The sequence below is a fragment of the Capra hircus genome, chromosome 2, assembly GCF_001704415.2.
Source record: "Capra hircus breed San Clemente chromosome 2, ASM170441v1, whole genome shotgun sequence".
Lineage (NCBI taxonomy): Eukaryota > Metazoa > Chordata > Mammalia > Artiodactyla > Bovidae > Capra > Capra hircus.
Window position 1 is genome coordinate 40,856,774 of NC_030809.1, and position 25,215 is coordinate 40,881,988.

General features: G+C 43.1%; 1 protein-coding gene across 1 annotated transcript; it reads left to right on the forward strand.

Annotated features, from left to right (window-relative positions):
• Positions 133 to 23,884, forward strand: MDH1B (malate dehydrogenase 1B). Its single transcript, XM_018066531.1, has 10 exons — positions 133 to 231; positions 5,648 to 5,760; positions 9,259 to 9,393; positions 9,582 to 9,724; positions 11,333 to 11,829; positions 16,803 to 16,944; positions 18,329 to 18,492; positions 21,623 to 21,762; positions 22,078 to 22,173; positions 23,810 to 23,884. Exons 1-10 carry the CDS (start codon positions 210 to 212, stop codon positions 23,882 to 23,884), a joined length of 1,527 nt encoding a protein of 508 aa, XP_017922020.1. The 5' UTR covers positions 133 to 209.

The window sequence follows — 25,215 nt, forward strand, 5'->3', positions numbered from 1 at the left end:
ATGACTACTTTTTCTTAGCTGCAGGGAACAGGCACGAGGGAGACCGCAGAGCTTTTAATAGCAATATATAACTGTGCACACCAACATCTTTCCAGCTGGGCGCCAGAGTCCGCGCTCAGCTCGAGAGTGCGCCTGCGCCAAGTCCTGGCCGGCGTGGTTACCTGGAAACGGTGGAGCCGCGGTCCCAAGCCCAGGGTCCCGGCTTTGCCATGGCCAAATTCGTGCTCGCGGGTGAGTGATACCCCCGTACACCCGCAGATCGCTCAAAACACCGACGACTGCCCACCTCCTGTGGCCGCCCCAGCTTTTATATGGGCCACCCAGGCTTTATTATGCTTTCATTCAAAAAGGTAAATTGAGTAGTGTGTACAAACACTGCCGGAAGCAGGATACAGTGAAGGGAAAGACATCCTTGCCTTCGAGGTGCTCTTGGTCTCACGGGATCCAGTAGCACTTAAACAAACAATTTTGATGGTGCGGTTAACGCAATGAGGGAAATGTGCACAGGGCTCTGAGAAGTGTGACACGAGCTGATTTATGAAAGTCTGAAGTAGGGAGGATATTCCAGAGAAAGGGACAGAGGCTAGAAGTCCCTGGATATGGAGGAAGTGACTGGACCTGCGTCAAGAATGGGAGCAGGAGGGCATGAATAGAAACACAAACATAGAGTACTGACTTGTGGACACACCGAGGGAAGAGAGGTTGGGACAAGTTGAGAGGGTACCATTGAGGTATACACACTACCATGTGTGAAATATAGCTAGTGATTCTTTGTGAGGACCTAGAGGTGGGGATGGGTTGGGGGAGGCTCAAGAAGGAGGGGATATCGCTGATTCATGCTGTACAGCAGTAACCAACACAACATTGCAAAGGAATTATCCTCCAATTAAAAATAAAAAATAAATTTTTTTAAGGCTTAAAAAAAAAGAATGGGAGGAGGAGTCAGATCTTTGCCCTTCAGGGACACCAAGCGAAGGTGTTTGAGCTGTATCTTGAGAACAATGAGGAGTCATTTAAAATTTTTAAGCAGGCGGGTATCTTAATGAGTTTGCATTTTAGGAAATCCACCTTGTCAGCAATGGAGGAGAGAGATTGGAAATGTGGACTGATATCCAGAAAACCACCAAAGAGTGTCTTACTGAAACAGGCTGTTGTACCTGTCTCCTTTCCTTCTCAGCTAGTTTCTCAAGAGTAGACTGCTCTTCTATCTCCAGGTCTTAAATCTGGTTTCTACTTCTGTCTCCTTTCCAAAATGGCCCTCATCAAAATCACCAATGACTCTTACAGGAGCTGTCTGTCATTGTCTTATTTGACCTCTTGGAAGCGTCAACACAATTGACATCTCCCATCTGCCTGAAACCTATTTCCTTTGTTTCTTTTTTCATTCAGAATAATATTTTTGAGCAATGACTGACTGTATGCTGGGAAGACAGTGGTAAACAAATGTGCAAAGAAGCATTTGTGGTAATGGCCAGGCTAGGTTCTATCAGAGCAGTAGCAGTGGCAGGGAACCTTATTTAGGCAGAGACTTCCTGGAGAAAGGGATTTTTTAATCAGAGTCCGGAAAGATGAGCATAACCTGTCAGAAAGTGAAAGTGAAGTCGCTCAGTCGTGTCTGACTCTTTGCGACCCCATGGACACCAGGCGCCTCCATCCATGGGATTTTCTAGGCAAGAGTACTGGAGTGGGTTGCCATTTACTTCTCCAGGGAACTTCCCGACCCAGGGATTGAACCCAGGTCTCCCACATTGTAGACAGATGCTTTATCGTCTGAGCCACCGGGTGCTTAACCTGTCAGAGAGGAAGTTATAAGGAAGAGAGTAAATTAGGCATGGGTAGCTGGGAGTAGGGCTGGAATGAGGAGCACTAGTTGGGTAATGATGGAGAATATAAGCAGAAAATTGAAAGAGATTTAGTAGCGTTGAAGCATAGAGTACAAGGAAGGGACTATTATCAGTTGAGGCCACAGTTAGATAATATATCAAAAGATTCTTGTGAGCCATGTTCAGTATTTTAAACTTTATCCAAAGTACATGGAAGGCTTTTGAAAGGAGATACATAATCAGTGCAAAAAACATTGATTCTGTATTTTGTAAATACATAATCAATGCAAAAGACAATGCAAAATACAAAAATGCAAATATATAATATGCATTTTATCTGAGTGTTATTACTACAATGTGAGAAGAAAAAGATTGGTTATCCAGAGTTCAGTTAGATACTGTAGTCCAGGAAGGAGATACTGGTGGCCTTACCTGGAATGGTGGGCAATGGAGTTGGAAAGAACTGAATGGATTGGGGTGATGTTAAGGAGACAGAATCTATAGAACTAGATATTTAATTGGATGGAGGAAGGAAGAGTTAAAATTTTTTTCTAGCAGTAGTTTGCATAACTGGGTAGATGGTAAGTCATTGATAAAAAGCAGAAAAGCAGGCTTCATACTGTAGTACTCCTACTACCCTTAAATAACTGGGTGCATGCTTGCTAAGTCACTTCAGTCATGTCCGACTCAGTGCAACCCTATGAACTGTAACCAGGCTTTTCTGTCCATGGGATTCTCCAGGCAAGAATACTGGAGGGGCTTGCCATGCTCTCCTCCAGGGGACCTTCCCAACCCAAGAATTTAACCCATGTCTCCGGCATTGGCAGGTGGGTTCTTTACTACTAGTGCCACCTGGGAAGCCCAAATAACTGGGTAGATGGACATAACATAAAAGAAGGAGCAGATATAGTGGGGAAGTAGTGGCAAAACTATCATAAACATGCTGAGTGCCTATGAGACATTCAGAAGGAGTTGAAAAGATACAAGAAAGAGCATATAAAGATAGATGAGGAGTTGAAAAAATACAAGCATATAAAGATAGATAGGAAATAGTTCTGAACTGAAAATACAGATTTCTACTTGAAACCAAGAGAATGGAGGAGATTATACAGGAAGAATCATAGAGAATGAAGATAAGATGTCTTGCAGAATGCTAATCTTTTAATGAACTGATAAATGAAAGGAACCTAAAAGTATAATGAGGGGCCAGAGAAGCAGGAAAAAAAACACCTGAAGAATGCCCCGGCCATAGTGGGTATTTTGAGTAGAAGGGAGACAAATGCTACCAAGGGTCAATAAGAAAGGCATCAAAAATTATCCATTGGATTTAGTGACATGAACGTCCTTGGTGACCTTCTAAAGAATTATAGGAAAAGTCAGATTGCAGTGGAATGAGAAACAGAAGTGAGGAACTGGGGATGGCAAATGTAAAGAACTGCTTCAAAAAGCTTTAATAGAAAAGAGCAGGTAGGAGGCAATAGCTAAAGGGAGTCACTGGCTTTTTATTTCTTCAGTTCAGTTCAGTTCATTTCAGTCGCTCAGTCATATCCGACTCTTTGCGACCCCATGAATCGCAGCACGCCAGGCCTCCCTGTCCATCCCCATCTCCCAGAGTTCACTCACACGCACGTCCATCGAGTCCGTGATGCCATCCAGCCATCTCATCCTGGGTCGTCCCCTTCTCCTGCCCCCAATCTCTCCCAGAATCAGAGGCTTTTCCAATGAGTCAACTCTTTGCATGAGGTAGCCCAAGTACTGGAGCTTCAGCTTTAGCATCATTCCTTCCAAAGAAATCCCAGGGTTGATCTCCTTCAGAATGGACTGGTTGGATCTCCTTGCAGTCCAAGGGACCCTCAAGAGTCTTCTCCAACACCACAGTTCAAACGCATCAATTCTTCGGTGCTCAGCCTTCTTCACAGTCCAACTCTCACATCCATGCATGACTACTGGAAAAACCATAGCCTTGACTAGACGGACCTTAGCTGGCAAAGTAATGTCTCTGCTTTTGAATACACTATCTAGGTTGGTCATAACTTTTCTTCCAAGGAGTAAGCGTCTTTTAATTTCATGGCTGCAGTCACCATCTGCAGTGATTTGGGAGCCCCCAAAAATAAAGTCTGACACTGTTTCTACTGTTTCCCCATCTATTCCCCATGAAGTGATGGGACCAGATGCCATGATCTTCATTTTCTGAATGTTAGGACAGGAGAAACTTAAATATAATAGGTATATTTAAATATGATGGAAACAGGCCATTAGAAGCAGAGCTAAGGTGTTAGAGAGGTAACCAATAGAAGTGGAAAGGGGTGGTGTTCAGATCATAAGTGGTGAGATTAGACCTGGACGGAAGGTAGGACCCCTCTTTCATCAAATAGAAGAAAGAAGGTAAGAATGAGTCTAGATGCAGACAGGCCGATAGGTTTGATGGCAGGAGGTTGAGAGATTTCCCAACTGATGCCTTTTTGTATGATTTGGTTTAGTTTGTGTAAAGCAGAAAGCAGAATTTTCTATCATCTTCTGATATTGCAGAGAAATACTGGAGAGAAGGAAATAGACCAAGTTTGTAACAGTAATTGTAGAGAACAGAAGAGAGAGCTGCTAAGGGAAACAGAGGGATCTCCAGAAAGAGTTGGGAGCCAACTGAGACTCAATGCGCGACTCACGTGTGACTCTTTGTGACCCCATGGACTGCAGCATGCCAGGCTTCCCTGACCATCACCAAATCTCAGAGCTTGCTCAAACTCATGTCCATGAGTTGGTGATGCCAACTGAGACTGGTGACCATGAATTTATAATGACTCTTCTGCTTTGTTCTACCATGTTTATCCAGAGGTGCCAAGTACATGGAACTCAGGCACAGAAAAGGCAGATTATTGAGCTTATCCAGGGTGAGGGCTAATTTGCCAGAAGCACAGTGAGGCAAGAGAATTTAAGACAAGAGCCAGAGAGTGGTCTGAATTCGTGAGCTTTGGATTTGAATTAGACAGGGAAGCTAATAGGGGGAGTTTGAGAGGAGTTGACAACTTAGAAGTCACGAAAAGGTTGAAGAACTGGTGACTGGGAGTAACCAGGGAAGAGTGCCATAGGAAGGGTGCTGCCCTTGGCCCCTGCCCCAGATGTCCATTCAATCCCACCCACCTTGGTGGCTGTCACTTTCTCTGTGTTAATGACTGCAAAATCTATATCCTAAGCCATTACATGAGGCCTGCTCTTCAGATTTGAACATGCAGCTGCCTGATGGTCATATCCACTCAGATATACTGCAGACATTTCCAACTGCACTTGCCTATAATTGAACCTTCGCACCCACAATTTCTCTAGTAAGGTCAGGATCACCCTACCCACGCCAAAAAGGTATCCCAGACTCTTCTCTCTCCCTCCACTTCCGCTTTCCACAGCATTCCTGCCACACATATCAGATCCTCCGGTAATTTTACCACTCCTCCCTTTAAACTTTGCCTTTTTGTCGCTACTAATGAGTCATTCATTATTAGCAGTTCATGCTTAATTAGTAACCTGGCAGTCTCTTAGAGGACCTGAGATCTAAAATAGAACTGGAGGAGAATAAATATTCATTAGTCTTTTTTTCCTTTCTACATGTTATAACTTATGATTCTGCTCTCCTATGAAATTCATTTTATTTTGCCATATATATATATATATATAAGAAAAGTCAAAAGTTTATGTGGTGACAGTTTAAGCTATAATTCTATGTAAATTACATTGTAACTGTGTGATTAATTCCATAATTATATGACAAATGCTTGGGACTACATGATAATTTCCATGTGATGAAAGAAAATATTGCTAATTTGAACTCTTAGGTAGAGCTGATTGCCCGTATTATGCGAAAGCAGAACTTCTGGCAGATTATTTACAAAAGAATCTTCCTGATTTCCGGATACATAAAATTACACAACATCCTGATGTTTGGGAGGTAAGAGGCCTTTATAGTTTGTTAAACTCACGTACACATAAAAGTGTGCTCCGGTTTTATTAAATACTAGCTAGTGTATCAGATAGCTTTCCAGTATTGAATGTTCATGTACTATTGATATTTTGATACTAATAAATCCCTACTTCTTGGGGTGAAAACATTATTCATATTTCTTCCTAGTGCCTAGTAGAACAAATGAGGCCCTAATCAGTAAGTAGAATAAATTTGGCTGTTCTTTTTCCTATAAGAATCCACGGAGCCTGAATGCACTCTTTAACTTTCAATTCTCCTTCATATTGATTTCTAATGGCATGAGGGACTTGTTTACTTGACACGACCTTCATTTGAATTGAGATGGAAATTTAGGTGAAGGAGTTTCCTTTACTGGGGAGTACTCTTGGGAACAGCATCCTGAGAAAGAATGAAGGTAGCAGAATTGTGCAGTGGGAGAAGTTGAACTGCCATACAGCACTAACGGGCTTCCCAGGTCACACTAGTGGTAAAGAACCCGCCTGCCAGTTCTGGAGACAAAAGACACACAGGTTCGATCCCTGGGTCAGGAAGATCCCCTGGAGGAAGGCACAACAACCCACGCCAGTATTCTTGCCTGGAGAATCCCATGGACAGAAGAGCCTGGTGGACTATAGGCCATGGAGTCACAAAGAGTCAAACAGGATTTTGACTTGAAAGCGACTTAGCAGGCATGCACAGCACTGACAGGGAGCTCAGCTGGCCCTACAGGGAACTCTAAAGCTGGTATGGCCCTTCAGAGATACCCCCCAAAATCAGCAAGCAGGCCAGGTTTCTATTCTCCGACAGCTAACAGTCACTGGATGTGGGCTGCCCTGGGGAACAGACTTAACCCTAGGCAAAGGAACATCCTTTGGTTGAGATCAATTTCCAGAGAGATACTCAGCACTGAAACATCAGTAGTCAGTATACCGGGTGGCAGAGGGCATGAGTGCCTTGGTCACGAAGGAGGAATAGGGACGACATGTGACAGGATTTGCTAGTTCAACAGTTGTGCCTTTTGGATCCACATGCTCCATATAGTAAGTTTCACACTATGTTGGAACAGCTTTTCCAGAATTCTGGTTAACTTTATAAGAAATTGTTGTTGTTCAGTCGCTAAGTCATTTCTGAATCACTGCGACCCCAGGAACTGCAACACAGCAGGCTCCCCTATCCTTCACTGTCTCCCTGAGTTTGCTCAGACTTTTGTCCATTGAGTCGGTGATACCATCCAACCATCTCGTCCTCTGTCAAAGTTTAGTTAAATGACAGTAGCCTCCACTACAGCAGCAGCAGCAGCAGCCTCCACTACACATCTTTTCAGTACCATAACTGACACTCCTCACATTTCTCCTCTTCTATCCTTGGTGGAGCCCCCTCACCCTCTGCAGATGCAGGTGACTTAGTAGGTGTGGTGACTTAGACCTGTATCCTTAGCGGCCCAAGCCCTCGTCTCAATTCCTTTTTCAGGATGTGACTGCTGTGCTTGTCCATTTGCCAAAAAAACTGAGCAAGCTGCTACCAAGGTGTGCAGGTATCAGTCTCTCAGCTGGTGCCTGCACCTTCGGTGGGCTGTTCCATCCCCTAATCGCACTGCTAGATGGTACCATACGTGACAGGGCCAGTGGACCCCCTGGTTACGTGCCCAAAGCCATACATCCTTTCCTTTGCAGTGGGCTTCTTGGTTCAAAGTGATGTTAAGCAGGAACCATGTGGTAGGTTCAATTCAGTCACTCAGTCATGTCCGACTCTTTGTGACCCCCATGGACTGCAGCACGCCAGGCTTCCCTGTCCATCACCAATTACCGGAGCTTACCCAAACTCAGGTTAAACATTTTCAAAAGTGTTGAACAGGGTGTTAGCCAAAGTCTTATAAGCAATAAAAGCAATTCTCTACCCAGAATATATGTTGATTAAAATCGAGATGAATCACTTCTCTTTCCAGGGAAGAGGGATCCCGTGTAATCAGTTTGCCACCAAGAGGCTGGTTGTAGTCTTTGAGGGGTAGTGCCATTAACAAGAAATCAGCATTAATGGCAATAGCAATGGCTGTGTTAGCTCTGTTGAGTGATAACTTGTTTTCTTGGGCCGTTGCATAACTTTTTCATGTCTCCATTGTGCCTTCAGCTGTCTAAGTTTTCTTACTGCTGGGGTTGCTTAGTGCTTCTTTCACAGTAGACGTCCTCTGCTGGGCACTGCCCCTTGTCTTCTTTCATTTCAGAATCCTATTATCCCGGTTTCTAGGGGGTCCAGCTCTTTTATAACAGCATGACCTTTAACAACCGTGGCCCAGAAATGAAGCCACACGGGGCTTCTCAGTGATGCCGAGACCCTTCTCACGGCTGCATTCCTTGTCACTCTGGTGAATGTAGTGTCCTCCAGGCCCTTCCAGAGGACACAGTGGACTAGTGAGTTGCCAGCCCTCCATTGTAACATATCCACTGTGACGAGCCCTTTTTTTCCTAAGCTTTTTCATCCCTTCTTCCATGGTCGTTCCTGACAGTTCTGGCATTTCCGTTTTGTTTCATCCTTTCCTCAAAGCTTTGAAGAACCGTCCTAGCAGCATGTTACACACTCTTCTGAGTGCACCTTTGTCAGGGTGCACTCCTTCATAGAAGACTGACTCACTCTGACAAACTTTCTCATCCAGGTTTATGTTCCCCTCCTGATTCAGCTCGCTCGGGGGTCAGTTCTATACATACTCTCCCAGCTCCTGCCAGGACATCCCCATACCCTGCCTGCTGCTGAAGGCCTTTGAGGTAGAGTCCCTTTCTTCCAGATTCCCAGTACTTCACTGGTGAGCCTAGGTTGCAGCTGGAGGGACCATGGGGGACTCATCATGGTGAAAACGTCAACAAGGAAAGTTGATTTCTAAGATGTTGTTTGTAGGTAGGTAGCCTCATTATGCACACCTCCAAAGGCAAGAATGTTGCCACATAGTTTATACCCATAGCAATGTTGTGCTCTTTCTCTCTGCAGGTGTTGATGGCCTAGTGTGTGCAAACCAGATAATGATTATTTAAACTTTTTCCTCAGTAAATATTATCAGAAATCCGCAGATAATTTTAGCTCATTAATTCAGTCTAAAAAATATAAACTATACTCACATATTTGGAAAGCCATATCAAGTTTATGTGGCCCTAAGACCAGAGATAGCTCATACAAAAGACCATTTGAGTCAGAAAATTTGGCTTCTATTTTAAGCTAAACACTTGCACTTCAGGTCTGCTCAGGAAAGAGAGCAACTTTCAATACCCTTATTTGGTCGATGAATTTGAAGAATGTTCTTTCTTTCTTGATTAATTTGTTACTTAACTCATCACTATTTCTATATTTGTATTTTACAGTTTAAAGATATCTAAATTTTATTATATATACACAGAGGTGGTAAAAAAAAAAAAACTACAATTTTACTGTGTGAACTCCTGAATTGAATTCCAAGACAGATGCAATGTATGACTTCTCATGGACAATATCATTCCATAGGAGTGGCTGAAAGATTTGTGCAAAAAGAATAGGTGGAGTCACAACAAGTCCCCTATCGTCTGGAGAGAGCTATTGGATCGTGGAGGAAAGGGTTTGCTTTTGGGAGGATATAACGAGTTCTTAGAACATGCCCAGGTATAAAAATTAAGTTGACTTATCTGTCTAAAACATTATTGATTTATTATTGTATTTTTCAAATGTCTTTCTTTATAAGGTATTCTCTCAGCTCTCTTTTTACTCTATTTGGGTTTGAAACAAGAACTTTCCATTATAGCCATTCTTAGCTATCCTGGTGTTGATTTTTTTTCTTTGCCAATATTTAGCTTTACTATGGTGTCACCTCTAGCATGACGACTGAGTTGATGAAGAGCGTTGCTCAAGAAAACCTGGGGACACATATAGAAAAAGAGCTGGAGAAGGAATCCCTGAAAGGTCTTGTTAACCCCTTGCAGGTCTGGATCACCAGGTGGGACCATCAAATCCCAGGATTTGTGAGACTGGCTTTTTATGTTTAGAAAGGATAAATGATGTGGAATTAATTACATGATGGAAGCATATCTGAATGTCAAGTTTGAGATTTGTATGTAGTTACAAGACTACTATAGATACACAGTATATGTATATGCATATATATCACCTAATATAGCCCCATATATGAGTTCTAGAACTTTCCCAGTGGCTCAGTCCATAAAGAATCTGCCTGCAATGCAGGAGACCTGGGTGTGATCCCTGAGTCGGGAAGATCCCTTGGAGGAGGAAATGGCTACCCACTCCAGTATTCTTGCCTGGAGATTCCTGTGGACAGAGAAGCCTGGTGGGCTACAGTCCATGGGGTTACACAGAGTCGGACATAATTCAGCGACTAAATCACCACCATGAGTTCTAGACTACATATAGTTTTAATGTGTACGCAATATGCATGTAATGCACATACATACTGAATCTAAGAGCAGCTTTATAGCAAAGATATTTACTTTGCATAACTGTCTCCAGCCCTCCTGCCCTCTCTTTGTGTGTCTTATACTGTCTGTCCCCATACCACCCTTCCCTTCCCCTTGCTTCCTTGCTCCCCCCGCATCTTCCTGACTGCTGCCTTCTTCCTCTCCCACACGTGCTAGCGCCGTCCTCATCCTTGGGTCTTCCTGATGCGCTCATTCTCTGTAACCTCCCCTCCTCTCACTCCCGCCCCTTCTTTCTTTTTCTCTTTCTCGCTTTCATCACTCTCGCTCTCAGTGCTGGGTGGACGCATGCAATGTTTGTCACTGCTTTTCCTCTCTTTCTCTGCACTATGTCTCTGTCTCTTTTGCTGTGCATCTTACTGCGTCTCTCCCTCTCCCTTTCCTTTCCTCACCTCTTAATCTGTCTCTCACACTGCCCTTCTTACTGCTTATGTGTGTATCCTAATATACAGGCTCAGCTGAAAAATTATTTATTATGAAATATTCCAAATGCTAAAAAAACTGAAAATGATGTAATAACCATACATGAACCAAACACCCAGATTCAATATTTCATCTGCTTTAGATATTTTTAAAGGATTAAAATGGTACAGATGCTCTTGAAAACCCCATTGCAGCTCTCTCCAAACCCAGAATGAAAACCAAAAGTGCCCAGATGTATTCCTGAAGTCCCCTAATGATAATGAGGTTGTTAGGGCTCTCATTATCAGCCAAGCTATAGAGTACTCAAATACTGGCTGAATTGTGAGTACAGGTACATGACACCTTGCCCGTGTTCAACTGAACGAATAACACTTTCAAACATGACATTACAGTAACATGACAGTTCTTTTAAATGTTGCTTTCTGCCTATTCTGTTTAATTGGAGAAGCCTTATAAACAAGTACACTTCTTACCTTGGGATTGTTTTCCGATAACCAAAACAAGAAGTTAGCAGTGAGAAATTTTTGTTTTACTTTTGATTCCTAGCCTTAAAAATATCTGTGCAGCTGTGTATGTCAGTTAAGATACTGATCAAGTATTAACGCACATGCGGAAAAATACCTATTGAGACTAGAGCCTGAAAAGGAGCCGAAGGTTTAACCATTCATAATCTGGTTTTCCATTTTTATTAGTGCATCATCTCTTGCCTGCTATCATCTAATTCCCATCTTGACAAGTGGTGAAGTGTTTGGACCACAAATGGAAATCAGCATAAACCTATTTGACAATAAGCACACAGAAGAAAAGCTCATAAGCCACAAACAAGAGGCTGAGGATCTGGCGTCACCCTACCTCCGGAGTGTGTCCATCTGCACCCAAGCGGAAGAGGCCTTCCACGGGGCCCATGTGATCATCATCCTGGATGACCACGTGGACAAGGAGATATACAGTCTGGAAGACTGCATTCGCAGCAGAGCTCCTCTGTGTCAGCTCTACGGATCCTTGATTGAGAAAAATGCTGATAATTTTGCCAAAATTATTGTGGGAGGGAAAACCTTTGTGAATCTCAAAACAGCTTTGCTTATGAAATACGCTCCAACCTTTGCCCGCAATATTATCGCGGTGGCCTTGGGTGTGGAAGGCCAAGCGAAGGCAGCACTGGCCAGGAAACTGAAAATTACTCCCTCATGTGAGTGAGCTCAAGTTTCCATGTCTAGTTTTTAACAGATATCACAGCAGCAGGTTCCAGGAAGAACCTGTCCCTTCTAAAATCAGTCAGGATATCTGGACTAGAAAATATGGAGCAGACACCAAGAATTTCTGATTGTGTTATTTCAGCACTGTGCAAACATCTTAATTGTTGTTGTTCAGTCGCTCAGTTGTGTCCAGCTCTTTTGTGATCCCATGAAATGGAGGCTTCTCTGTCTATCACTATCTCCTTGAGTTTTCTCACATTCATGTCCATTGAGTCAGTGATGCCGTCCAACCATCTCATCTTCTGTCACCCCCTTCTCCTCTTGTCCTCAATCTTTCCCAGCATCAGGGTCTTTTCCAATGAGTCACCTCTTCACATCAGGTGGCCAAAGTATTGGAACTTCAGCTTTAGCATCAGTCCTTCCAGTGAATATTCAGGGTTGATTTCCTTTAGAATTGACTGGTTTGATCTCCTTAGCTTTTATGACAGGCTGATCTTTTAACATCATTATAAAAATTAAGAAATATTTAGATAATAAGATTCCTATTTTTTTCAAGTAGTAATTTGAAGCTTAATATTCAATTTTTTTCCTCCATAAGAATAGTTATCTACGGTCATCAGTGTTTTTTTAAAAGTATTCAGGGCTCTGTTAAAATGGTCCTACCCCACTTCCCAGCTGTGTGACTTAGGGCAATCGCTTAACCTTACTGTACTTTACTTCCTCACCTGTAAAATCAGGATATGAGTACCACCTACCTCCTAGAATTGATGCCAAGACTCAAAGAGATATCATTTCAAAAGGGCTTGGAGGAGTGCCTGGCACATGGTAATGGTTGGTAAGGATAGTAAACTTGTTAAGAGGATATGTTATCTCATCAGTTTCTGTTCCTAGTAATGTTTGGGCTGGTAGACTCGAGAATCATAAGAGGATGAGACAGTCAGAAGATGAATTGTGTTTAAAGGGAGCACAGGAGAAGCAGAAAAGGAAAAAAAATGGACGCCAGTTGGGACAAAGAAAGGGAAATGATAGAGGGACAGCAGTTGAAGAGGAGTGGCAGGGAGGAGGCTGGCAGTGACAGAGTTAAAGTGACGTGAACGAGGTGAGCCTTCACGGAGAATCATTTCAGGAAAATTCCAGATGCCAAGAAGGTAGCAAACATTTTCAGAATTTTCCTTGAGTTCAGTCACACAAAAACCTGTTTCTCAGACCTAGTGTATTGGGACGCTTACTTGGGATGTTTTTCATACAGTTCATTTCAGTCACTCAGTTGTGCCTGACTCTTTGCGACCCCATAAACTGTAGCACACCAGGCCTCCCTGTCCATCACCAACTCCCGGAGTTCACTCAAACTCATGTCTGTCGAGTCGGTGATGCCATCCAGCCATCTCATCCTCTGTCGTCCCCTTCTCCTGCCTTCAAGTCTTTCCTAGCATCAGGGTCTTTTCCAGTGAGTCAGTTCTTCGCATCAGCTAGCCAGAGTATTGGAGTTTCAGCTTCAACATCATTCCTTCAAATGAACACTCAGGACTTACCTCCTTCAGAATGGACTGGTTGGACCTCCTTGCAGTCCAAGGGACTCTCAAGAGTCTTCTCCAACACCGCAGTTCAAAAGCATCAATTCTTTGGTGCTCAGCTTTCTGTACAGTCCGACTCTCACATCCATACATGACTACTGGAAAAACCATAGCCTTGACTAGATGAACCTTTGTTGGCAAAGTAATGTCTCTGCTTTTTAATATGCTCTCTAGGTTCAGCATAACTTTTCTTCCAAGGAACAAGCATCTTTTAATCATGGCTACAGTCACCATCTGCAGTGACTTTGAAGCCCCGCAAAATAAAGTCTGTCACTGTTTCCACTGTTTTCCATATATTTGCCATGAAGTGATGGGACCAGATGACATGATCTGAGTTTTCTGAATCTTGAGTTTTAAGCCAGCTTTTTCACTCTCTTCGTTCACTTTCATCAAGAGGCTCTTTAGTTCTTCACTTTCTGCCATAAGGGTGGTGTCATCTCTGTATCTGACATTATTGATATTTCTCCCAGCAATCTTGATTCCAGCTTGTGCTTCATCTAGCCCAGCATTTCTCATGATGTACTCTGCATATAAGTTAAATAAGCAGGGTGACAATATACAGCCTTGATGTACTCCTTTCCCAATTTGGAACCAGTCTGTTGTTCCATGTCCAGTTCTAACTGTTGCTTCCTGACCTGCATACAGGCTTCTTAAAAGGCAGGTCAGGTGGTCTGGTATTCCCATTTCTTTCAGAATTTTTCACAGTTTATTGTGATCCACACAGTCAAAGGCTTTGGCATAGTCAGTAAAGCAGAAATAGATTTTTTTTCTGGAATTCTCTTGCTGTTTTGATGATCCAGCAGATGTTGGCAATTTGATCTCTGGTACCTCTGCCTTTTCTAAAACCAGTTCGAATATATGGAAATTCACAGTTCACGTACTGTTGAAACCTGGCTTGGAGAATTTTGAGTATTTTTACTAGTGTGTGAGATGAGTGCAATTGTGCGGTAGTTTGAGCATTCTTTGGCATTGCCTTTCTTTGGGATTGGAATGAAAACTGACCTTTTCCAGTCCTGTGGCCACTGCTGAGTTTTCCAAATTTGCTGACATATTAAGGGCAGCACTTTCACAGCATCATCTTTCAGGATTTGAAATAGCTCAGCTGGAATTCCATCACCTCCACTAGCTTTGTTCATAGTGATGCTTTCTAAGGCCCACTTGACTTGGCATTCCAGGATATCTGGCTCTTGGTGTGTGGTCATACCATCGTGATTATCCATGTCATGAGATCTTTTTTGTATAGTTCTGTGTATTCTTGCCACCTCTTCTTAATATCTTCTTCTTCTGTTAGGTCCATACCATATCTGTCCTTTTTTGTACCCATGTTTGCATGAAATATTCCCTTCGTAGCTCTAATTTTCTTGGAGAGATCTCTAGTCTTTCCCATTCTACTGTTTTCCTCTATTGCTTTGCACTGATCACTGAGGAAGGCTTTCTTATCTCTCCTTGCTATTCTTTGGAACCCTGCATTCAAATGGGTCTATCTTTTCTTTTCTCCTCTGCTTTTTACTTTGTACAAATGACAGAAAGTCCATTCAAAGAGACAGAAGTCAGACAGAGAGTGTTTTCTGACAAAAGAGTGCAGGGGTAGTTCTTATTTCAGGTGTAGCCAGATGCTGGAATTCAAATGATGATGTCAAGCCTGGGTTGTGCTCTCACTTGGCTCATCACTCAGCTCTGCTTTCTGTCGCTTTGGTCTGATTCTCAGACTGACTTTCTCTAAAAAGTGGCAAAATGGCCCCTGGCATCATTGTTCAACAACCCTATGGAGCACACACACACACACACACACAAAAACTCTCTTAATTCTTTGTATAAAATCTAGCAGAATATTTTCTCATTGGCTATGCTTGGACCATGTGTTGTTGTCCAGTAGCTAAGTTGTGTCTGAGTCTTTGCAACCCCATGGACTATAGCACACCAGGCTTCCCTGTCCCTCACTGTCTGCCAGAGTTTGCCCAAGTTCATGTCCATTGAATCCGTGATGCTATCCAACCATCTCATCCTCTGCCACCCTCTTCTCCTTTTACCTTCAATCTTGGACCATGTGCCCGGATCAGGAGATCTGTTCAGCTCTCGTGATCAGAACAGGAGATCAGATCAGCTGTTGTGATCAGAAATCTGGAATCTACATCTCGTACCCATTGATAGACTTGAGGTATGAGAACAGCTTTACCCAAACCAAATGGGCCGAAATTGTGTAAGGGTACCTTAAAGAAAAACCTGTATGCAGTTAAAGAAAGAAAAAAAAAAAATAGAGATGTTAGGGGGAAAAAAGCAGATGTCCACTATAATGTTCTCTAGCATAACTTAAGGCATTTAGAACCATGAAGGGCCTTAAAGCTTACAAGAAAAATTCTTTTTCCTACTGCCTGCCTTTGAACACAACTCTAAGAGTGTGGTAGCTGAAACTGCTGGAGCCATTTTTGGACCATGAGGGGAAGACCAAGACAGTAACATCTTTAAGCTGCTGAACAGACACCAGTGTCACTGCCTACCTCGGCTTATTATTTGAGAAAAATGAACTTCCAGTTAAGCTAAGTCAGAAGGATATTCTGTTACTTGAAGCCAACAGCAAACTTAGCTCATACAGAACAGGGAAGAATTCTATCGCCATACTAGAAAGTGGTGTGGAATTATAAGAAATTAAGTTTTTAAGCAAATAAGTTGATAAATCAATAATGCCTTCTTTCCCCCTGGATACATTTGTAAAAAACCCACAATTACTAGAATCGTATCAAAGGCCAATCCCCATTTCTCTCTAACTGCATCCTCTTCTTTTTCTTCGAAGTACGTATCATGTTTTTAGTAGTTATTTTCTCACTCACTCCCCTCCACCCCCAGAATATTGCAGGAATTTGGGCTGATTTGTTTTCTTCTGAGCCTCCCATCTAAAAGTACCTCCCACATACAAGCTGATTCAGTAACTCTGTGGATTAAGATGTTCCTCAGGGATCCTCTTATTTCAACACCCACATATTGCAGGAAATGAACGCCATGCAGGGAGTTAAGTGACTTGCCCAAATTTTCATTCCAGTCTAGAATCAAGGACTCACTGTCAGAATCAAAGCAGATAAAAAAAAAAAAAAATCCTCTTCATGGCAAGCAGAGTGGTGACGTTAGGACCACAGCAGGGGTTTCATTTTCAGTAGCAGTTTCACTCGGGGAGCATTTCAGTGTCTCCTGAGTTCAGTCATATGCCCGCACCACCCACAACCGTTATTAAGAATGGCCAAACCCTGGCAATTGAGATGATCCATATCATTTGCAGAGTTTTAGGGAGCATAAATTTGTCTGTTTTTAAAAGACCAATTGTAAAACAAGCACACAAACAGAAAGGCTGCAGGCCATTTTTTATGTTATATTATTTTAAAATTTTCATTTCTTCACAGGCATCAAAGATGTGATCATTTGGGGTAATATTAGTGGAAATAACTACATTGATCTGAGAAAAGCCAAGGTTTACAGATATGAGAGCGCTATTTGGGGACCTCCGCACTATTCACGCCCTGTTTTAAGCCTGCTTTTTGATCGGTATGGTATCTCTTTAAGTGAAGTATTCTAACAAGATTGAATAAACATATAATAATTGTTATAATCTTTTAAAAATCATCTTAGACATCTGTGTACAAAAATAACCTGACATTGTTCACACTCAGCCTCATTTACGCTTTCTATTGAAGAAGTAAAGAAAATTCCACAGAATTTCAACCAGTCAGACTCCACTTCCAATTTATTTGATTTTGGAATTATGAATTTTTATATTTCAGGTTATCCTTAAAGTGGTTCACATATTCCATTAATGTTATTGCTAAAGCAAACCTATATAAAGTGCTTAATGCAAAGACAGAGATATGTGTTCAAATCAAAGCTAGTCGATTTAGAGAATCAGGAATTTCGAGAATTAGGAATTCCGGTGGGCAGGTCCAGGCCAAGCTGGGTGCTCCGTCTCAGGAGAGACAGAATTGAGACGCACTAAGAAGCCTTGTCTCTGGAGGCAAGCCGCCTGGGTTGGAATTCTCATCCAGTCACTTATTAGCTGTGTGACTTTAGAGAAGTTACTTAGTGTCTCTGTGCCCCGATTTTTCCTTGTGCCAACTAGAAACGGTAACAGAGTACAGGCCTTACAGAGTTCCTGGAAAGACGAAATGGATTAAGACAGGCAAGGCCCTCAGAACTGTGCCTGTCACAGTCAGCACCACCATCACAGAAAGAGTAAGGGAAGAAGTAGAGGGAGGGACGCATTTGGAGCTTTTTTCTAAACTTCGCAGTACTTTCCACATGCAGTACTTGCATGTGGGAGCACATGCATTTCATCACCCCTTTCTTCCCTTCCCTTCCTTCACCCATGCCTAGAAGCTGTGTCCTTTTGTGTCCTCCACCTTCTTGGAGTACAGTTCCTGCGGTTCCACTGAATGGCTCCCTGGCGGGGCCAGCATCTCCTGGAGCTGTTGCGCTGGCTCAGCAGGGACGGCCTTCTCATGCTTGTTCTAGTTCAGCTGGACTATTCCCTGAGTTTTTAAACTTCAGATTAGAAAAGCTTAAGAATTCCTTACTTCCCAATATGAGGAAGTCAGCATTTCATGATACTTTATTTAAAATGAAAGGTACCCCTGGCTCCAGTAGCCTCTACGTAGAATCCATTGTTTGTGATGAAACTGCTCTTGCAGCCTTTGGCCCTTCTTCCGTGTTCATATTCATTTTATCATGGTTTTAGTTTGAAGTTTAGGCCTCCTTTCTGCCCTGTTTCATTACTTGACTCTTCATGGGACTGAAGAAGTTTGAAGAGGGTTTCAGGAAGTCATATTTCTGTCTTGTGGAGGTGATTTCTTGTGTTTAGATGCACTGACCCAGGGACCATTCTTTTTCATTCCTAGTCCTTTCTCCATTGTAAAATCATTTCCTTCTCTCCTCACAGGGATTGGGTAAACAGAGAGTTTGTGGCAAGTCTTAAAATGCTGACCGCCACAGGAAGACAATTTGGAGGCATGTTAGCTGCACACAGTATAGCCACTACGCTGAAATACTGGTGCCATGGCTCACCCCCTGGGGAGATTGTGTCTCTAGGGGTATTGAGCGAAGGTAAATCTGGTTTTTGCATATCTTATGATGACTAAACACCTCAGTGTATGCCTTGTGCTCCTACTTTTGTGTCCTCGCCAGTCTACCTCCTTCCAGGTTCTGTGAGCTATCTGGATGTTCACGATTCCATAATCATGCATGCGTGCATTCCTTCACTCATCCGTTCAGCAATGCCACAGTAGCTTGTGTGTATGTGCTGGGAACACACACAGGGAGAAGGCCTGGCTTCTGCTGTTTAGGAAACTCACAGCAGAGAAAAGGAGAGTCACATATGTCAATGAAATCATTCCGTTGAGTTTTTCTCACTGTTTCCCAGCTGAGGAAGGGAAAGCAAGCTCAGTTTTCAGTAGGCAGCAGGAAGAATCAAGACAGGCATCATAAAGGAGGGGACACTTCAGAAGTGTCACCTGAAAGTATGAGTCATATTTCCCTGACAGACAAGTATGGGAAAATCACCTGGGTGCAGGAGCCACAGGAGCAAACACACAGATGCAAGATAAAAAGGGCACAGCTCTTTGGGTACCAGGCAGCAATAGGAATGTGGAAAGCTTGCTCTCCATCTGCAAACGATGTGTATGTATTTTTATATCCTTACTATTTTAATCCGCTAAAAACTGTACAGAGCACTTCTGTGTTTAAAATATAGGAAAGAAAGAATAGCTGATGCTCTACCTAGAGCGTAGGCTCTGCCTAGAGTATCTCTTAGCTTACAGCTTTCCATTCTCCCTGAGCAAAGCCCATTCATTCCCAAAGCTCCAGGCCTAGGTCTCACTGCTGAGCCCTGCCCTGTCAGACATTGCCAGCTGGATGTCATGTTGTCACTTCAAACTGACATACACCAAATTAAACCTATTGTCTTGCTCCCCGATGTGATCCACCTCTTGTATCCTTAATGTTACTAATGGAACCATGATTCTTCCCATTGTTTCAGTGACTATGGTGCAGCTCAAGGAAGTCTCCCCAAATCCTGCAAGTCTGAATTCATGTCTGTCTTTCTGTACTCACATAGCATGTGTTCCTCTATCAGAGAGGATATCACAGCCTGCCTTTATGGATGGGCTCTTAGCCTCATATGTCCTCTCCATTAGAGTTCATCTTCCCTGGTGGCTTAGAGGGTATAGCATCTGCCTTTAGTGTGGGAGACCCAGGTTCAATCCCTGAGTCGGGAAGATCCCCTGGAGAAGGAAATGGCAACCCACTCCAGTACTCTTGCCTGGAAAATGCCATGGATGGAGGAGCCTGGGAGGCTGCAGTCCCCTGGAGAAGGAAATGGCAACCCATTCCAGTACTCTTGCCTGGAAAATCCCATGGATGGAGGAGCCTGGGAGGCTGCAGTCCCCTGGAGAAGGAAATGGCAACCCACTCCAGTACTCTTGCCTGGAAAAATCCCATGCATGGAGGAGCCTGGGAGGCTGCAGTCCATGGGGTCGCAAAGAGTCGGACACTGCTGAACGACTTCACTTTCACTCTGAGGGCGGGGCCTTGGCTGGGTCTTCTTGTTGCTCCTTCATGGGTAGACGCTCAAAGAGTCTTGTTCAATTAACGTGAAAGTGCAGTAACCCATCATGTACATTCAAATCACTGTGTTACCTTTTTAGTGAATTAGGCATTTAAAACCTCACCTTTTTTTTTTTTTTTTTTTTTTTTTGTAAAAAGTTTAATTAGGAAGTCCGTGGTGTAATTAGGGAAGTGGTTAGTACTCCATGCTTCCATTGCAGGGGGCATGGGTTTGAACCCTAGTCAGGGAACTAAGATTCCACATGGCCTAAAGTTTAGTTAATCTCTATAGGAATTCATCAATAAGTGCTCGATGCTGGGGGCAAGTGAGGTGAGAAGCAAGTGATCATTGTGTCCCTTAGATGGTACCACATATATAAGCTCCCACTGCAGTATTCTTGGGCTTCCCTGGTGGCTCAGACAGTAAAGAATCCACCTGCAATGCGGGAGACCTGGACTCAATCCCTGGATTGGGAAGATCCCCTTGAGGAGGATATGGCAACCCATTGCAGTATTCTTGCCTGGAGAATCTCCATGGACAGAGGAGCCTGGTGGGCTGCAGTCCATGGGGTCACACAGAGTCGGACATGACTAAGCACAGCATAGCACAGTGTGTATATGTCAAGCCTAATTTATCCCATCCTCCTAATTTATCCCTCCCCCTTTCTCTTTGGTAACCATGAGTTGTTTTCTATGTATGTGGATCTACTCTGTTTTGTAAATAAGTTCATTTGTATCCATTTTTTAATATTTCACATATAAGTGATACCATATGGTGTTTATCTTTGTCTTACTTAGTATGATGATCTCTAAGTCCATCCGTATTACTGCAAATGGCATTATTTCATTCTTTTTTATGAGTGAGTAGCATTTCATTATAATATGTTAACGCATCTTCTTTATCCGGTCATCTATCAATGGATGTTTAGGTTACTTCTACATCTTGGCTATTGTAAATAGTACTATGAATTTGGAATGCATATATCTTTTCAAATTAGAGTTTTCTCTACAAACATGCCCAGGAGTGGGATTACAGGATCGCATGGTAACTTTATTTTTAGTTTTTTAGGGAACCTCCACACTGTTCTCCATAGTGACAACATTTTTGATGGCTAGAATGGTGTGAATAATTTTCCTACTTGATTGAGGCACGAAAACAGGAGGCATTTTATCTGAAGGTTGCTCAGTTAGTAATAAACATTATCAATCTTTTCATTTGGAGCACATTTAAACTGGGAACTGGAACTGTGAGAAAATCACCAGCTCTCCTTCCCAGTGCTCGCTCCGTGGCTCTGTGATTGCAGTCGTAGGTCGGAAGAACAAAGGCCAGATTGGACAAGTGTCTGGGGCTCAGGGGCTACCTAGAGGCCCAAGGAAAAACTAAGGAAGCAGACAAGAGGAATCCAGACAAGGTGGGAGAGAAGGGCTGCATTAGTCCCCAAGGCAGGGGCAGGCCATCTGAACCCAGCGGGGATGAAAGGGATAAAGAGGGAACAGCAGAAGTGTAGGTCCACTATTATCATTAAAAACCATGTCATTAACAGCTATGTCTGTCCTTCTCTACAGTGTCACCAGGAAGCTTTATTTATCTGAGTGCTTTTGTCTTGCTTTGCTTTGTGTTTGTTCCCTGCAGGCCAGTTTGGTATTCCTAAAGGGATTGTCTTTTCTATGCCTGTGAAATTTGAGAATGGAACTTGGGTGGTTCTTACAGATCTCAAAAATACAGAAATAAGTCAACAAGTAATGACCAGAATGGCAAATGATCTAATTCAGGTAATGTCAGAATAGCCACAAGGAAACTGACTTTAATAATGGCCTTAAATGGATTCCCCTAGATCAAGGCATACATTGTTTTACTGTGGTTTCAATTTGCTTCTTATTCCCAGGAACAATAGAAGGCCATAAAAGTCTGGAGAAATCAGCAGAAGATCACTACTTATTTGGTTGTGTAATTTCTAGTATGTTAAAGATAGTAGTTGGTTACTTAAAAATCCAGAATCAAAGTACATTTCTAGTAAAGAATGATTAGGTTACTAATGTGATCATTTAATTCTCTGATTACAAAATTTTTGCAAAATTTTTCCACAGGAGCAGCTTGTTGCACTTGGAGAGTTGGCAAATTTTCAGCCATGTCAATCAGGTAATCTATTAGATATGATATTTTATAGGGCTGCTATTAAAATAGTATTAAAATATGTATTAAAACAAAATCACTATTTAATATAAATAAATATAATCCATATTTCATCACTTTTCAGGTAAATTATTGACAAACTATAAGATTAGTATATCCTTTGAAATAAAGTATCTGATAAGAATGCTGAAGAAATCACACCTTAAATTTCTTTTTTGCTTTTGCTTACTTATTTTCGGCTATGCTGGGTCTTTGTGCTGTGTGTGGGCTACTCTCTAGGTGCGGTATGTAGGCTTCTCATTGCAGTGGCTTCTCTTGTTGTGGAGCACAAGCTCTAGGCTTGCAGGCTGCAGTAGCTGTGGCACATAAGCTCAGTAGTTATGATGCACGGGCTTAGTTGCCTCGGCATGTGGAATCTTCTTGGACCAGGGATCAAACCCATGTCCCCTGCATTGGCAGGCAGATTCTTATCCACTATGCCACCAAGGAAGCCCAAGAAATCACATCTTAATGCCACTCTTCCCTATTCCCTTATAAACTTTGTGTATTGTTCAGTCACTAAGCCATGTCTATGTGACCCCATAGACTATAGCCCACTAGGCTCCTCTGTCCATGGACTCTTACAGGCAAGAATACCAGAGTGGGTTGCCATTTCCTTCTCCAGGGCGTCTGCCCAACCCAGGGACCAAACCCAAGTCTCCTATGTTGGCAGGCAGATTCTAACCATATATGTTAGCTTCCTAGAGCTGCCGTAACAAAGTACCACACATGGGTGGCTTAAAACAACAGAAATTTATTCTCTCACAGTCCTGGAGATCAGGAGACCTAAATCAAGGTGTCAGCAAGGCCACACGCTCTCTCTGAAGGCTCTAGGAAAGAATTCTTCCATGCCTCTTCTACCTTCTGGTGGTGATGATTGGCATTCTTGGCTTGTAGCTGCTTCATACCAGTCTCGGCCATTGTCTTCACAAGTCTGTCTTCCCTCTGTGTGTACCTGCTTCCAGATCTCTCTCAGGAAGAACATCAGTCATTGCCTTGATTGTTGTTCAGTCCCTCAATCACGTCAGACTCTGAGATCCCATGAACTGCAGCACGCCAGGCTTCTCTGTCCTTCACCGTCTCCAGGAGTTTGCTCAAATTCATGTCCATTGAGTCAGTGATGCCATCCAACCATCTCCTCCTCTGTAGTCCCCTTCTCCTCCTGCCCTCCTCCCAGCATTGCCTTGGGAGCCCATCTTAATCCAGTCTGACCCCATCTTAACTTGATTATATCTGCTAAAACTGTATTTCCAAGGAAGGTCACATTTGCTGATACCAGGGATCAGGAATTCAACATATCTTTTTGTATATTTGTGAAACTCACAATACTTACAATTACCTTTAAGTAACGTTAAAAAACAACTTTCAATAAGCTTAGTTTTCTTACTGATATTTTCTCTAATTGTAAACTCACAAGGAAGTGTTCTCATCTTTCTTTCCTTACAGAAAACGTCATCTGAAATATGAAAATACCAAAATAAATAAATAAACCTACTCTAAGAAAGAGCTTTCATCAAGTGTCTTTTGAGAGCTCAACATCCCTTCCTTCAATCATTGTTGATGGAGTGTCAACCATCAGCCAGCGCTAGGAGTTAGAAATATGGGGGTGGATAAGATAGACCCATTCTTGCCTTTTGAAACCTACAGTTCATCAAGGATCATAATTACACCAAGGGCTGTAGCTGTAGTGAATCTCAGCACGAGAAGTACAGTGTGCTGTGAGGGCATGTGCCCGGGGATGTGATCAAAGAAGCTGACAAAGGAAAGCATACATCAGTGTGTTGGAAAAACTGCAAAAAATACCTTGTGTGGCCAAAGCCTAACGAGATGAAGCTGAGAGAGCGAGTGGAGAAGGGCAGATGAGAGTTGCACAGGCTTCTGGGTGAAGAATGACCCAATCAGGTAGTGATCAGTTTGGAAAACATATTGGAACCAAGGCGAGACTGTTTGCAGAAGACTGGTATCAGGAGGGTAGCAGAGTGACACAAGGAAGGGATGATTACAGCTAAGGCTGAAGGCTGTAGACTTTTGAAAGACATTTAGGAAGTAGACTTATCAATACTTGATTATGGATTGGCTCTGGGGAATCTCAGAAGACTGACTTCTTTTGGTTAAGTGACTGGGTGGGTTTTATCAATATGGGGGAAAAAAATGGTAGAGGAAGATTATTTGAGAAAGACAGAGAGAGTGTGTGTGTGTGCGCCTGTGTGTGTTTGTGTGTGTGTGCCTCTGTGTGTGTGTGCCTGTGTGCATTTGTGTGTGTGTGTGCCTGTGTGTGTTTGTGTGTGTGTGTGCCTGTGTGTGTGTGTGTGTGTGTGCCTGTGTGTGTGTGCCTGTGTGTGTGTGCTGTGTGTGTGTGTGCCTGTGTGTTTCTGTGTGTGTGTGTGTGTCTGTGTGTGTTTGTGTGTGTGTGCCTGTGTGTGTTTGTGTGTGTGTGCCTGTGTGTGTTTGTGTGTGTGTGCCTGTGTGTGTGTGCCTGTGTGTGTGTGCCTGTGTGTGCCTGTGTGTGCCTGTGTGTGTTTGTGTGTGTGTGCCTGTGTGTGTGTGCCTGTGTGTGTGTGTGCCTGTGTGTGTGTGCCTGTGTGTGTTTGTGTGTGTGTGTGTGTTTGTGTGTGTGTGCCTGTGTGTGTGTGCCTGTGTGTGTGTGCCTGTGTGTTTCTGTGTGTGTGTGTGCCTGTGTGTGTGTGCCTGTGTGCATTTGTGTGTGTGTGTGCCTGTGTGTGCTTGTGTGTGTTTGTGTGTGTGTGCCTGTGTGTTTCTGTGTGTGTGTGTGCCTGTGTGTGTGTGCCTGTGTGTTTGTGTGTGTGTGTGCCTGTGTGTTTGTGTGTGTGTGTGTGCCTGTGTGTGTGTGTGCCTGTGTGTGTTTGTGTGTGTGTGTTTGTGTGTGTGTGCCTGTGTGTGTGTGTGTGCTGTGTGTGTGTGCCTGTGTGTGTTTGTGTGTGTGTGTGTGCCTGTGTGTGTGTGCCTGTGTGTGTGTGTGTGTGCCTGTGTGTGTGTGTGTGTGTTTGTGTGTGTGTGCCTGTGTGTTTCTGTGTGTGTGTGTGTGCCTGTGT